Source organism: Pan paniscus, chromosome 10, assembly GCF_029289425.2.
Source record: "Pan paniscus chromosome 10, NHGRI_mPanPan1-v2.0_pri, whole genome shotgun sequence".
Lineage (NCBI taxonomy): Eukaryota > Metazoa > Chordata > Mammalia > Primates > Hominidae > Pan > Pan paniscus.
This window is the reverse complement of record NC_073259.2, coordinates 77,771,248-77,787,274: the sequence shown is the minus strand read 5'-3', so window position 1 is coordinate 77,787,274 and position 16,027 is coordinate 77,771,248. Positions and strand designations below refer to the sequence as shown.

Genomic DNA, 16,027 nt, shown 5'->3' with positions numbered 1-16,027 from the left:
ACAATTATATTATGCTGTGAAACTCTTAAAACAATTTTTTTAACAGAGAACATTGTATTTATCATGTACAACATGTTTGAAGGCACATACACATTGTGAAATAGCTAACTAGCTAATTAACGAATGCGTTACCTCATGCCATTATTTTGTTATGAGAAAACTCAACATTTACTCTCTGCATTTTTCAAGAATTTACAATATATCGTCAGGAACTACAGTCATCCTGCTGTACCACAGATCTCTTGAATTTATATTTAACTTTCTGATTATACATGACCTTGGTTAGAGTAAGTAGAAAGGCAGTAAAGACACACACATAGTCTCTCATACCTGTCACCCAGATTATGAAATTGTTAATATTTTTGAGTCATTTAAGAATGTTTCAGACATGATGCCCACTTAATATCTCAATGTATACATATACACAGTGTGTGTGTGTGTGTGTGTGTGTGTGTGTGTGTGTGTCCGTGTATCTGTGTATGTGTGTGTGTATCCTAAGTACAAGGACATTCTATCTAACCACAAAATCATCATCAAAATCTGGAAGTTAACATTGATTAAAATTACCATCTAAGCAACAGGCCCCATTCAAATTTCACTAATTGTTCCAATAATATCCTTTATATGTACAGGATCCAATCCTGGATAATGTGTTTCATTTCTATAAGCCTTAAATTTCTCCTCTGATGAGATTAGAATGGGGATAACACTAGCCCCTCCCTTGTCCTGGTTGCTGTGAGGACTGAAGGAGACAATCCATGTAAAGTATTTTGTAGAGTACTATGTACCTGACATAGAGTATGGCCTCAATAAACTTGAATTATCATAGCCCAGGCACTAACAATACCACATATGCTTCAGGTTCTCCATAAGTAAAAAACAGTTCATGTAACTATTCAATTACATCACAAAGTTTACATGGAAACTAACTTGAGTGTACCACTCAAGTTTTTCCTCTGAAGAATTCAAAGCTAAATGGCATCTTACAAATTCTTTATTGATTTTCCCTGTCTGCTGAATAGAGACCAAACTTCTTAGCCAAAAAAGTAAGGTCTTCTAGGATCTGAATCCAATCTCTCTTTCCAATTTTTTTCCTTCCTATGATAGTACTTTGACAGTTGTGGATAACATCTTCCCGGAACTTAGAAAATGCCAAACAGGTCAGGCTTGGTGGCTCATACCTATAATCCCAGCACTTTGGGAGGTCGAGGCGGGTGGATTACTTGAGATCAGAAGCTCGAGACCAGCCTGGCCAACATGGTGAAACCCTGTCTCTACTAAAAATACAAAAATTAGCTGGGCATGGTGGCCCATGCCTATAATCCCAGCTACTCGGAAGGCTGAGGCAGGAGAATCATTTGAACCCAGGAGGTGGCAATGAGCTGAGACACTGCACTTCAGCCTGGGCGACAGATTGAGATTCCAACTCAAAAAATAAAAATTAAAAAAATGCCAAACCAAACAATATAGCACATTTCTTCCATAAGATACAGAAGTAGTCATTTGTTAAACTAGCTGAAAAATTTAACTCTCAAATCCTTAATAAAAAGTGTTAATACAAGTAGAGAATAAAAACAAAAAGATTTCAGCAAAGTTGAAAGAGATCTGACTCAGTATCATTTCAAAATTACAAATTAGTATGTGTCACAGACTTTCCAGCATATAGACAACCCAAAGTGCAACAATTAAATCTACAAATGACAAATTTCAAATCCAATCAGCTGTTTACTAATAGCAAATGATTTATTCTTCAAAATGAAACTAGTCCTTGCTTTTTTCACATAAAATATTCACTATGCCAAATGAAAGATGAGATTAATAAGGAATGTAAGGTGTTTAATACTCCATTAAAATTTATTATTTTTTCACCCAAAAGAATTTTCATTTTTTATTCATAATCCATATACCCACATATACCAAGAAAACTGCTATATTCAAAGTACATAATTCATTTTCACTTGAATATAGTTCAGGCAAGTACACTAACCAATTCATTAACATAAAAAACCTTTGTATTACGTTTGCATTAAATTTTGACATTTTAATCAGTAACTATTTATGATTCTTTCTTCTATCCCATATACTATGAATTCACCTCTTTATATCCTGAAGGTTCACTGAATCATAAAACGTAAAAGCATTTGCATTTCTGGAAATACAAAATAGTACAAATCCTATGGAGGAAAATTTAGCAATAACTTCAAAATGATATTAAACCTGTGACCCAGCATGCCACTCCTGCGGCTTTATCCTAAAGATAAACTGGCAACATGACAACAGCACTCTTTGTAATAGCAAAAAACTGATTCAATGAACCAGGGTACATCCTCATAATGAAGCACTGCACAGATGTAAAATACATATCCATGTATCGCTATGAAGTGACATCGAAGATATACCAGTAAGATAAAAAACAGGATAAATAACAGTAAACTACCTTTTATCTAAAAAAGGAGAATAAAAATAAATAAATATATATATATAATTTTTTTTTTAATGGAAAGGCTAAGTTCAGTGGCTCACACTTGTAATCCCAAAAACTTGACACACAGAAGCAGGAGGACAATTGTGGCCAAGAGTTAAAAGACTAGCCTGGGCAACATAGTGAGATCTTGTCTCTACAAAACGTTGTAAAATTAGCTGGGTGTGATAGTGCAGGCCTATAGTCCTAACCACTTGGGAGGCTAAGATGGGAGGATGGCTTGAGCTGAGGAATTTGAGGGTACAGTAAGCTTTGATTATACCACTGCACTCCAGCCTGGGTGAAAGAACGAGACCCTATCCTGAAAAAAAAAAAAAAAAGAACAAAAGAAAAAAAAGCAGGCAAAATGGTTACCTATAGAAGGAGAGATGACAGAGTGAAAAATATGAAAGCTAGACTTTTTTCTGTAAGTACCTTGCTTTACAGATTTGATTTTGAGCTTGGAACCATGTAAACAGTAAAAATTAAAGTTTAAAAAAGAATCCCTAAACATAAAGCAAATAAACTTGTGTACTGAGACGGTAGCTTAACCACACAGAAAAGAACTACTTCGAGTGATTTTAAAACATAACAACATAAATATATATCCCTAATGGAATGTATTCTAAAAGCAAAAGGAAGTAAAAAAAGTCATAACCTATTTTCAATGTTAATAACAGTAGTAATATTGATACTGTGATTCTGAAACTTTGTTATAAGATGAAGCAAATAAGTTATGCTAATGTCATTTGGAACTAAGATTTTCAGCATATTAGAAAAAATACAAATATAAAATCAAAGAATTTAAATCCTAGAGGCCTAAATTTGACTCAGAAACACCAGAAAAAAAATTCTAAGTTTATCCAATGAAAAGTTGGTCAGCATAGCAACGCTGACCAACTCAGGAGCAATGCGCATCCATGTACTCAGAGTAATACCATGTCCTCCAAAAAAAGAACACAGGCTCCTTGGGAAAAATGGCTGATTCCAGCCTGGGACAGAAATGTACGAAAGGACCCTGGAACATCTTGTTATACCAGAAAGCAAGTACACCATCAAAAACTACTGGACTGATATCAAACGGACTCCCACTAACCAAAAACGGGACAATCTGAACATCAAAAAGGATAATATCTGCAAAGAACTGAAAGGCAAATATTTTTAAATCCATGAGGTCATAATGACACTAAAAATAAAGCAAAGTACCTTACTGGCCTTCTTTGATCAATGCTATGGAACCAATTCATTATTTTCAAAATTGGTAAATAAAATGAAAGAATGAAGTATTTTATCTGGCTTTCCTGTATATCAAAGAACTGAACAGCTCATGAGAAAAAGTTCTTTTTAGCAGAATTCCACTTAATAAATATAACTTTGGAATCCTAATGAAATAATGGATTTAGGGCTATAATTATTTAAATAGCTATTAAAACCATAAGGTAAAAGGTTGTTTGAGGAACTTTATAGTTAATCAATCAGAATGACAGTACCTGAACTCACTGATCACATCTTGTCACAAAAACGGAGACAATCAAACATTATGTATATTATGTGGCAAATAAGAAATGAACATCACTGCCATTAATAAAGCATTCTGGCCTAAGGAAAAAAAAAAAAAGAAAGACCCCAAATCAAACAAGCCTCTTGATGGTCATCAGTTTATAGTAAATACAGAGGAGAAAGGAACATGTTAAATAACACCACAGGGACAAAAACAGCAAAATCTAGACTTTGGGAAACTCTCATCATAAACAAACTACTTGGTTTTTCCAATAAACTGTAAAAAAAAAAAAAAGGTAGAGGGAACTTATAAACTTAAGAGAATTAACTAAACACAATCTGTGGCCCTTGTTTGGATTCTTCTTTGAATAAACCAACTGTAAAAACAAATTATGTTATTAGGAATTATAGTTAATTTTAGGGATAATAATGGCATAATGGTTGTATTTTTAAAATCCTTATCTTTTAAAAAAGATACACACTGAAGTATTTATAGATGAAATAAGATTACTTGGATTTGCTTCAAAATAATCCAGGGAGAGAGGAAGGGAATGGGAAGCCAAGGAGCCAAGTCATTTAACTACCAGCCCCAATCTCACAGGAAGTTAAGGTGGCTCCTCCCATAACAGCTAGTATTCGTTGAGCACTTACTAAATATTAAGCATAGCGCATCTATGGTTGAGGAAACTGTAGCTTAGAGTAGTCAGAATTAAAGCCTACCGTTATTAGACCCTACTGTCCAAGCTCTTAACCACCACGACACACTTACAAGTAGAACTGCTTTGCCACTCCATTGTTCCACTGTTCTAGTGAAAATGTTTCTCTTAGTTTTGAATTAAAATCCATCATGCCTGCAACATTAACCCTATTTTTCCCACATATAAACACAGTATTTCAGCCATTCTTTCAGCAAGTATTTACTAATGACCTACTCTGTGCCAGGATCTGGGAAGAAGAAAAATCTACTCTGCCTTCAAACAGCCTATTAGAGTAGGAGACTGACAAGTAGAGGCAATGATATGTGATAAATGCCACAGAAGATGCAAATAAACTCAGAGACCACAGGGGAAGGACAAATAAATCAGAGACAAAGGATTCCCGAAAAAATAAAGCCAAAGGAAAGATCCAAACAACAAGCAAGAAATGAGAAAGACAAAACCTTTGTAAGGGCTTTCCAGACATGTCCACCATGTGAAAGCAAAGCATCTATACAAAACGCAGTTACTCCATTAGCTGGAGCACAAGCTATGAATATAAAGTACAAGTCTCGAAGAGAGGCAGGTTTGAATCCCACTTCTGTCAAATTACTGAGACAATCTGAGCCTAGGTTCTTCCATCTGGAAATCTGTGTCTTGGTTTTGCTACCTAACAGAATGAAAATTAAAAGGGATAATACTACATAACAGCAGTCCCCAACCTTTTTGGCCCCAGGGACCAGTTTCGTGGAAGACAATTTTTCCACAGACAGGGCAGAGGGTGGGAGGAGATGGTTTCGGGATGAAACTGTTCCACCTCAGATCATCAGGCATTAGATTCTCTTAAGAAGCATGCAACCTAGATCCCTCGCAATGTGCAGTTCACAATACGGTTCGCACTCCTATGAGAATCTAATGCAGCTTGCTGATCTGACAGGAGGTGGAGCTCAAGTGGGAATGCTCGCTTGTCCGCCACTTACCTTCTGCCACTTACCTCCTGCTGTGTGGCCCAATTCTTAACAGGCCACAGACCACTTTAGGTCCATAGCCCAGGAACTGGGGACCCCTGTTATATAGCACTTAGGACAATGCCTCTGAGCAGTGCTTCTAACCTACAATGTTTCCCTTCTGGGGGATACATTTAAATACTGTCTAAATTCAAGTCACTTCTGAAAAGGAGATTATTTTGAGATTAAATTTAATCCCTTTTTCAAGCACGTAAAATTTCCACAAAATGTAATTTAGCTGGTAATGAGCTGCCAATCTCACTGGTCTGAAAATCTTTTGCCCTTTAAATACATAGAAGCTTTAGGATTTATTTCACATACGTCTTTATAAGAGTAAAATAAACTACTATTTTTAAGCAGTAGTATCTTTCGCATTAAGCAATGAGTGATTCAAAAAGAACTAATTTCAACTGATTATCCCAATTAGTAAATTAAACTTGTCAAGGATCATGACCAATATGTAAAAAAGATGATCACATTAAATTCTTATGGGTGAATCACCAACACAACTTGGCTGACCTTATTACTGAGCTCCAGGTAATAAAGCAGACTGCAGACCACAAGAAAAAGTTGATCAAAACAATTTGCTTCTGATCCCTAATATGCATTTCCTGTTAATTTTTCTTTCTCGAAATCAGTACTATCACAGCAAAAACAACAGCCAATCTTTACTGAAGGTTAACTATGTTGTCAGATAGTGGTGCTAAGAATTTCATACATATTAACTCATTTAATAAATGCCTAGAAAGATCCTAATAACTTATGAAATTTACTTTTTCTAATTAAAGTGAATTTTTAAAATGTTTCTTGAAAACAAAAGCCATCCCTAGGACAACTCAAGAAATCAGGATTAATGGGAAAATATTTTCAATGAAACATCTGAAGAACATGAATAAAATGCATATACATATTTTAAATGAAATCTAGCAACTTGATTTATATCAGTAGTCCAAAAGAAAAAATAAAATCCATTTTTCCACAAAAAGCACATTCCCCTAATTTGGACTTACCTTGACAAATGGGAAACACAGAATTTTAATTTTAGAAAAAAAAAAAAAACTAAAGCTGTGATTTTTATCTTTTTTCATATCAATTTAATATATGTGAAAATTAAATAATTTGAATTCTATGTTTACTAAAATTCCTCAAAGCACTACACTCAGAAAGTAAATCATTTCCAACAAAGGAGGTAATATGGCAACAGAGCAGAGTAGAAGCATCAGTACCTGAAGAAGAAAGCTAAGGCTCCTGATCAAGCTCTGAGATCTATCTATGAACCTGGGCAGGTAACTTATCTGAGCCCAAATATCTTCATCTATTTTCAGTGTAGAATTGGATCAAATAATCCTGGTAGATAAAGGAATGTACTTGCCTACTAGAAGAAAAGCCAACAGGGTAACTTAACCAGTATTCACTATCTCATGAAATAGCTTGTACTCTGGAATCAGTCTCAAATCTTGGCTTCACCAGTTACTAATAAAGTGACCTGGAGAGCTAAGTCTCAATTTCTCATCTAAAAATGGAGATGACAGGTCAGGCACAGTGGTTCTTGTAATCTCAGAACTTTGGAAGGCCAAGACAGGACGGTTGCTTGTGCCCAAGATGTTTAAGCAACAACCAAAAGCAACATAGCGAGACCCCATCTCTACAAAAAATTTTAAAATTAGCAGAGTGTGGTGGCATACACCTGTGGTCCCAGCTACTCCTGAGCCAGGAAGGTTGAGGCTGTAGCGAACTGTGATTGTGCCACTGCACTCCAGCCTGAGCAACAGAGAAAGATCCTCTCTCTCTCTCTCTCTCACACACACACACACACACACACACACACACACACACACACACGAAAGGGCAAGGGGAGAAAACTGTACCTATCTCCTAAGGTAGTCATGAGAATTAAAGAGCTTAGCACCATATCTGGCACTTACCAATTAAGACTGGCTCTTACTATTATAATCATCTCTAGGACATTTCCTAATACTGGCCAAATATTTTGATCATATTGTATCAGCACAAGCACTATCACTAAGAACAAAAAGCAATGATTGTTGAGTTTGGGTTTAAAAGCTTATTGTTTTGAGTGATTTTCCTCAAAAAAAGTAAACATCTATAAATCCTGTAGTATAATTTTGTTTTACTTGTATTATCACAATAATAGAAATTAAATATTCCAAGACATGTCAAAAGAAAAGGTTTAAGATTATGTAAGCACTATTTTCCTCTTTCAATTTATTCACAGACAGTTGTGGAAGGGGGGCAGGGAGGAAAGTCCAGATGCTTTTTAAATTCCCAAATGACTTCTTAATTTAACATGAATTATGAAAGAAACAGTTTCTGAGATTAAAAATGAGACTGCTACTTCAATAGCATATAATGAATTGAACTGTTATAAATTCCATGAATTAGTTACAAATTCCATCACTTCTTTAAAAACCTTCAACATTTACTATATATATTAAATACATTTATTTCATACATATATGTGATAAATTATATTTATTCTTGTTGGAATGGAAGGATGATTGCCAGCTTCAACACCTCCGGGCAAATCCTGATACTAAGTGCTAAGAATACAGATACAAATGGACCAAAGAGATGGCACACAGCCTCTACGAGCCACGGCATGATTATTCTGAGGGTTGTGGGGAGGGAAGAGGGAAGAAGAGAATGTCTCAAGGAGAAGTAAAATATAAGTCAGATTTTCAGTGCTGAATACAAGTCCAGTAGATGGGCAAGGGGAATAGGATAAGACAGTCAGGGAATAAGGGTCTGGCACTAACAAAACTAACAAAGGAGACAGTAACAGAAAAGCAGGCTGGAGAGGCAGACTGTGACAGACCATTAAAAGCCTTCTTTAAAAGAGAAAATGTTGCTTAAAGTTTATCCTGAAGAGATGGTGAGATCTACATTTTAGAAAGTATAGATGTATTGTAATGTAGTCATTTAAAAATGACTCCCAAGGCAATGAGAACTTCACTGGAGACTAGAGGCTGGTTAAACGATTACTGTCTGATCTAATGCCAAGGTCATGCACTGGGAATGAGGGGATGGAGGCATATATACGTATGGAAAACATTCAGAACAGCTTTATTTATATTTATTCACAAACACACAATTATTCCAGTTAATCTTCAGAGCATTCATTTGAAATGGTTCTTATCCCTACTTTACAGATATAAAAAAAAATGAGGCTGAGAGAGATTAATTTTGTCAAATAGACAAAAAGTAACAGAGCTAGTATTCAAACTCTGGTGTGTCTGACTCTAACACCTAACTCCACTACATCTGAGATACACTTAGAAGCTGAAATGGATAGGGAGTAGGGAGATGGGAATAAAGGTTAAATCACAGCAAAGGATCTCTAAGAAGTGAACAATCCTGGGTGCAGTAAACCACCATGGCACGTGTATACCTATGTAACACACCTGCATGTTCTGCACATGGTATCCCAGAACTTAAAGTATAAAAAAAAAGAAGTGAACAATCCAAACAGAATAATGTTTAATCTCTGAACCCTTCTCTTACTTTCACAAAGACAAAACTGAAGTTTCTCTAAAGCACTGCTATTGAAATGAGCATTTGCTATTGCTTTGTGTTCTATTATTTTCCCCTATATTATTTTTGTTATCATTTCCTCCTCTGTTTTGTTACTATGCCAGAATTTAAAATACTTATTCAGCTCCTTACAGGACTTGGAAAAAAAAAAACAGCACATAAATCAAAATAAACAGAAACTTGAATTTACTATAGTACCCATATTCCTGTGTATTTTTTTAAAAAGTGTAGATATTTTATACCAAGGAATTAGTGTTAATTTTTTAAAATTTGTAATAATAAAAGCAGGAAATGTAGATTAAAATGAAAAAATAAATAAAGAACAAAGTTTGTAAAAGTACTGTAGTTAACTGCTCTTATCTTTGGGAAATACTGAAATACCTACAGGTGAAATTACACAGGACTTGCAATTTGTTTCAAAATAATATAGAAGTGGGAGAAGTGGATGGATGAGGACTGATCACTGTTGATAGTTACTGGGCTACATGATGGAAACTTTTAGGTTCATTATACTATTGTGTCTACTTACCTTATTTGAAACTCTCCATAATTTATAGTGCTCTCAAAATAAAAAGGAAAGTTCAAAATTTATTCAAATACTGTATAATAAAGGAGGAAAAAACAAAACAAGTATATATATAAAGTCATTTTTTCATTAGCTTTCATAATAATTTTAAAGTTGGCTTCCCAAACCAGCATTTTGGTTATGACAAAAAAAAAAATCACATTTCTCTTTTAAGAAGCATTCTATGTTTATAAATGCAAATGTAATTAATAGCCCAAGGGCAAAATTACTCAAATGGTCAATCAGGCTACACAATTTTCCCATTTTTATTATAATAGATCACAAATGAATTCCCACTAATTCCACAATACTTTTTTTTTTTTTTTGAGATGCAGTCTCGCTCTGTCGCCCAGGCTGGAGTGCAGTGGCACAATCTCGGCTCACTGCAACATCTGTCTCCTGAATAGCTGGGATTACAGGCGCCTGCCACCACACCCAGCTAATTTTTTGTATTTTTAGTAGAGATGGGGTTTTGCCATGTTGACCAGGCTTGTCTCGAACTCCTGACCTCAAGTAACTGTCTGCCTCAACCTCCCAAGTGCTGGGACTACAGGTGTGAGCCACCATGCCCGGCCTAATTCCACAATACTTCAATGTACAACCTGACATGAGTACAGATGTTAGTTATTGCAGTGTGTTATGTTGACAGTTTTCAGAAAATGTTCTGAACTTATGAGTTAATATTATATTTAATTACAAATAATTATTTGTAATAATACAATGAGCTAATATTTAATTACAAATATTTATTTGTAATTAAATATTTATTTAAATTAACAGAACACCGCATGTTCTCACTCATAAGTGGGAGTTGAACAATGAGAACACACGGACACAGGGAGGGGAATATCACACACCAGGGCCTGTGGGGGAGTGGGGGGCTAGGGGAGGGATAGCATTAGGAGAAATACCTAAGGTAGATGATGGGTTGATGGGTGCAGCAAACCATCATGGCACGTGTATACCTATGTAACAAACCTGCACATTCTGCACATGTATCCCAGAACTTAAAAGTATAATTTTTAAAAAAAATCATTTTCCAAATTTCTTTTTCTCAATAATGGAAGCTTCATTTTACATATTCTCTTAAGAATATATGCCAACTAAACATTCAACAGGTGCTGAAATACGCACTGACTAAATAAATAAACAAACAAGAGTCTTTAGAGAAGGAATGAATAGCAAAGCGGTAAAGAGTGGAGACAGTTATTCAGGCTACATTTTTTCTGAAAAAGATAGAAATGAAACAGTAAATACTTTGCGAGAGTATCAAAACTGGATAAATTGAAGTTTGAGAAAACCTGAGCATTTTAACAGACTAACTTCAGAAAACCTTCCTTCTAGTTCAGATTCTGTCACTGACAAGCTGTGTGAACTGACGCAAGTCATTTAATCTCTCTAAGCTTCAGTTTTGACATCTATAATGGTAGTGATATTATCTCCCCTGCCTACATTTGAGAAAATCAAATGGCATATCAATGTAAAAATGTATACATTGTAAAGCACAACACAAATGTATGATTTTATAAAGATCTAAGAAAGAAAAAAATGTAATGGGGGAAATAGCAAAAGCATACTGAGGGGTTTGTCTTACAAATCAGAAGGTATCTTTATTTATCTTAGGTAAAAGGAAAGAAAGGGAAAACTAGTCTTTATGAGGCATGTAGTTCAAATATGATTCTTTTCCCCACAGAGAATTGATACAAATTTGCTTATTGTTTTTTCAAACTTATTTTGGTTTTTCTTTTATACTTTATCCTTATCTGACAACCAGATGCTCCCAAACAAATATTCAATACTATTACTTTTATCTGGGCATATCAAATTACAATTCACTTATTTAAGTGGTTCTAAGCTATCATCTATATGCTCCTTTATGCTCATAGGGCATTCTCACATTCTTGAATAGTTTCTTCATACTAAGCTGTCAATTCATATACTTATTTGTGTATGTATCCATACCCCTCAGGGGAATTTCATCAACTGCCATTATGATTATATTTACAATCCTACTGTTAACGACAAGCATCAAATCTTTCATGAACTTGAACTATTTGAATAATTTTCATTCTTTTTCCTCTAAGTAATATCAGTTTACGGCTACAGTTATCTAATTTCGTGTTGCCCTATATTCTAAGATAAATCAGATTACTTTTTCCACTTTTCTCTAACCATGACTATGTACGATGTAAGCTTACAAAACTACCTCATTTAGTGGTAAGTTGAAAAGGAAAGCAGAAGGGAAAATAGAGATAGCAAGTTAATGCTCCCAGTTGTATAAATATCTTCCTCTTCCTTCCTTTGTCCCTTCATTTCTCAATATTCATTTCAATTTCTACTGCTAGAGCAGCTTCAATACATCCTAACATTCTTCAACTGATCATCCATCACCAAACACAGCACAGTACTTACCTGGCCCGATGTTAAAGCTATAAAATGAGGTAAGCCCTACTCTCGAAGCACATGTAGACTAGAGGAAGAGACCACCTTGTCAATAAACATGTTTCTAGGGCCCTAGAAACAATTACAAATACAACACAAATATCAAAGTTCATAAATACCAAAAAAGAGGTACTCAGTATTATAAAAGCATAAAATTTTTAAAAAGAGTACCATCTGGTACAACTAAGGATAGTAGTATAAAAAAGGAGAAACAAGCTAGAAAGCAGTTTACAAAAGCTCAGATATTTTGTTTTTAGGATATCAAATGCGTAGTAACCAATTTACTATCCTTTGATGAACTGCATCTTAATCAGAATTATATCGGAAAAAAGTTTAGTGTGAAAAAGCGTACTCCCTTGGAATATCTTCAAAGCTTTCCCTCATTACCTCAATGCACAAATATCTCTACCCACTATCCATCTGTCCTTCCTCTCCACTACTCAACTATCCTAGCACTTTGTCTTAGTTGACATTCATTAAAATATGTAAAGTGCGTTCTACATTTTGAAGAACTTATAAAAGATATGGGAATGATTATAAGGCCCTACCTTCCATATTCCTTAAGAACAGTTTCCTTTAACCCCTACTGTGACTTGCAGAGTAGATGCTCAATGAGTATTTGATTTAAAAAAATCTCTGGTGACACAATGAGAATTACATATTACATTAACATTACGTATCTCATAAAAGCTAAATTACAAACAGTTCTTCAGCATTATAAGCTACACATAAAGAAGTGATAATGTAGTGATTATGAGCAAACAATTCTTTAGCATTACCACTTATACATGAAGAAATGACAGAGTGTAGTGGTTAAGAGCACAGACATGGAAGACAAACTGTCTGACATCTAATCTAGACCTGTCACTTAATTAACTATGTGACCTTGAGCAAACTACATAAGGTCTCAGGGTCTCAATTTTCTCAACTACAAAATAGGGATAAAGTATTATCTCCTCGCTCACTCTGAGAGTAAATGAGTATAAAGCTTACACCAGGACTTGGCTTGATAAGCACTAGACTTAAAAGTAACTGTAGTAGCAATGCTGGTATCACCGTCTTCAGAAAACTTGGATATTTTTAAACCAGAAATACAAATGGTAACACTTGTCATCTGTGTGCCTCCTTATAGTTACAAAGCTCTTTAATAGAAGGTGCAGACCAGGAATGTAAGAAACAAAAGCACTACGTTCCATTTTGGGCAGTCGGATACAGTTTTTAATACCGGCTCTGTCACTGGCCAGCTGTACGACCACCTACAACTAAGTAACCACAGACAAATTATCGCAACTTTCTAAGCCTCCATTTCCTGACTTGTAAAATTTGATAAACCACCTATATCCCGGGAATGTCCAGAGGACTGAGGAGTCAAGGTATCGAAAACAAGCACACACAGTGCCTTGCACACAATCAAGCTCACACTGGTTCCTTCTCCCCTTCCCCACATCTCTAATGGAGTATGTTATTAAATCCTCATCTTACCATTATGAAGTTCATATTAGGTTGAAACATAAAAAACAGCAGAATATTAGCAATTTCAACCCAACAGTATTTCCACTGACAAATGGAGAAAATAAGCTCAAACAGGTTAAATGTTTTACTCAAGGTTTTATGCACAGTAAGTGATGGAGCTGAACATTAAATAATTTTTCATTCAGCCAGCTCACTAATTTGTTCACTGACTCCTGTTGAGGAGGAAAAAAGTATAGTAACTACTATAATGCATATAAAACTACTGTAATCTACAAAGTATTTTTTCCTGCCATATTTAAAAAATGAGGGGGTGAAACAGATTTCTAAGAACCTTTCCATTTTAAAAATTATTTGTAGAGGATGTGTGTGTTGGGGGAGGATGAGAGTTTAGACAAAATCAAAGGTAAAGAATATTAAAGGAAACATATGGATAACTACACTAATTCAAAAAGTACAATAGGATCTATTCAGAAATCCCACAAAGCAGCTAAACATTAAATGGCCATCCTGGTGAAAGATTACAAGTATTCAGTACCACAGATGAGTTGTTTACCAAACACAGAAGGAAGAGTTGTATCAAACACTTTGGTTCACAAAGGTATACATTAATATGTAACATTACTGTAATGGAAAAAAATACAATGGCTTTTCATTTAATAGTTTAAAAATTGACTACTTAATTGTATAACTGTTTATTTCTATAAATTCCACAAGGGCTTTAGGATTAGATCACATAAGCCGCATCTGGAATACACTGTCTGTCCAAACATGAAAAGTCCTATCAAAATGCACAGTACCAGTAAATAAATAACAAATGATAACAGAACAAGGCCCCATAAAACTGGTGAAATATTTAACAGTATCAAATATTTACTACGATTGGTCTACAACCCTATTCTGCCTCTTTTCTCCTTGATTTGTCATTCAGCACTGGAAAAAAAAAACCTTCATGAACAACAAAATGAGAAAAAGGATAATGAACAAGAACTGGGTCTTTCAACTGATTTACAATGGAACAGTTTTGTTGTAATCCTCTTATGGGCCCCTCCTCCAATTATGCAATCATTCCACTGCAAGAGATTACAAGGCTTTTAACCCGACACTGAACTGAAGGAGGTGGGGTGAAACAGTAGAGTGTATAACAGGGAGCCTCCGAACAGGCAACATTTCCATGAAACTAAATTGCCTCTCAGTAATCAGTACTAACTAACTCAGCGCTCGTGTCTTTCAAGACCTTACCCTTTCATCCTTTTTAATCCCATAACAACCGGCAACTCTTCACATGCTGCGACTTCCACCCAGCATCATCACTTCTGGAGCCAGGAAGCTCGCGCTTCCTGGGCGGTCGGGGCGAGTTGTCAACGCTGGGAGGGCAGAGCCATGCAATCCCACCTGTGCAGTTCGTCTCAACTCCCCCGAACACAAGTCTGGCGGCACGGAGCTGCCTACTTGGGCGCGACTCCGGGCGCCTGCCCGGAATTTCCCACCAGGTTTCACCGAAACCTCCCGAGGGTGACCTCTACGCCTCAGCACGGTGCCTCGCGCGTAGTTTCCTAAGACTGGGGCACGAAACCACCCCAGGTCCACAGCCCTGCCGCGCGGCGTCCGGTGTTGTGAGCTGCTTCCGACTTGTTCGGGAACTCTCTCTTCATCCTCTTCGCGACCGCGGCCCTCCGCTGCCGGCCGCGCCCGCCCGCCGCCAGGTAACCCGCTGGACTCGGGCTCCCTGCCCCGGGCGCGCGGGACCGCGCAGTTAATGTGTAACGCGCCCGTGCCCGGGGGAGGAGCCGCCGCCCGACGCCCACCAGCAGCCCAGGGGGGGGCCGGCTGACCCGGGTCGCCAAGGTCCCCCCCACACGCCGCCCCCAAGGGCCCGGAGCCCAAGTGCCCAGGCGGAGAGCGAGCTCACCGGGCCTGGGCATCTCGCCGAACCCCCGCGTGCCGCGCCCTGCACGGCGCCAGCACCTGCACCTGCCGCGGCCGCCCCTCCTGGCCGACTCGCCAGAGGCGGGCGCGCGGGCGCCGAGGGGGGCGGTGCTCTACGCTCCGGGCCTCTCCCTCCCGCCGCCGCACTCACCTGAAGAACCCACCGCGGCCGCTGCCGGCGCTCAGGGGCGCTCACAGAGCCGCAGAGAGCGCGTCCCGAAGCAGCGAGAAACGGAGGAGGACGGCGAGCCCTTTCCGCTACACTCCACGGCGGCGGGCTCACTACGCCGGCAGCCGCCGAGGGAACGCGGGACTGCGCCTGCGCCGGAAGCGGGGCCGGGGGCCGGGAGCCGGGAGCGGCCGGTCCTCACGGAGGGAGGGCGGGGTAGGGGGGGTGTGGCCGGCA

At 37.5% G+C, this 16,027-nt stretch overlaps 1 protein-coding gene across 4 annotated transcripts in view; it reads right to left on the bottom strand.

The window, feature by feature from the left end:
* Positions 1-15,960, bottom strand: part of RAB3IP (RAB3A interacting protein) — a 78,273-nt gene extending 62,313 nt beyond the window's left edge. Inside the window, exon 1 of one of the 4 annotated variants that reach the window (XM_034936219.3) lies at positions 15,773-15,960. Coding sequence is in view for 3 of the 4 variants with exons in the window: in XM_003808731.4 (XP_003808779.2) it covers positions 14,935-14,957 (23 nt within the window). In the remaining variant the exon portion in view is untranslated. Of the gene's footprint in view, positions 1-14,934; positions 15,430-15,772 lie in introns of those variants that run through there. The other 3 variants (XM_003808731.4, XM_055095899.1, XM_008960780.3) reach the window with 3 other exon arrangements.
* Between the last annotated feature and the right edge of the window lie 67 nt (positions 15,961-16,027).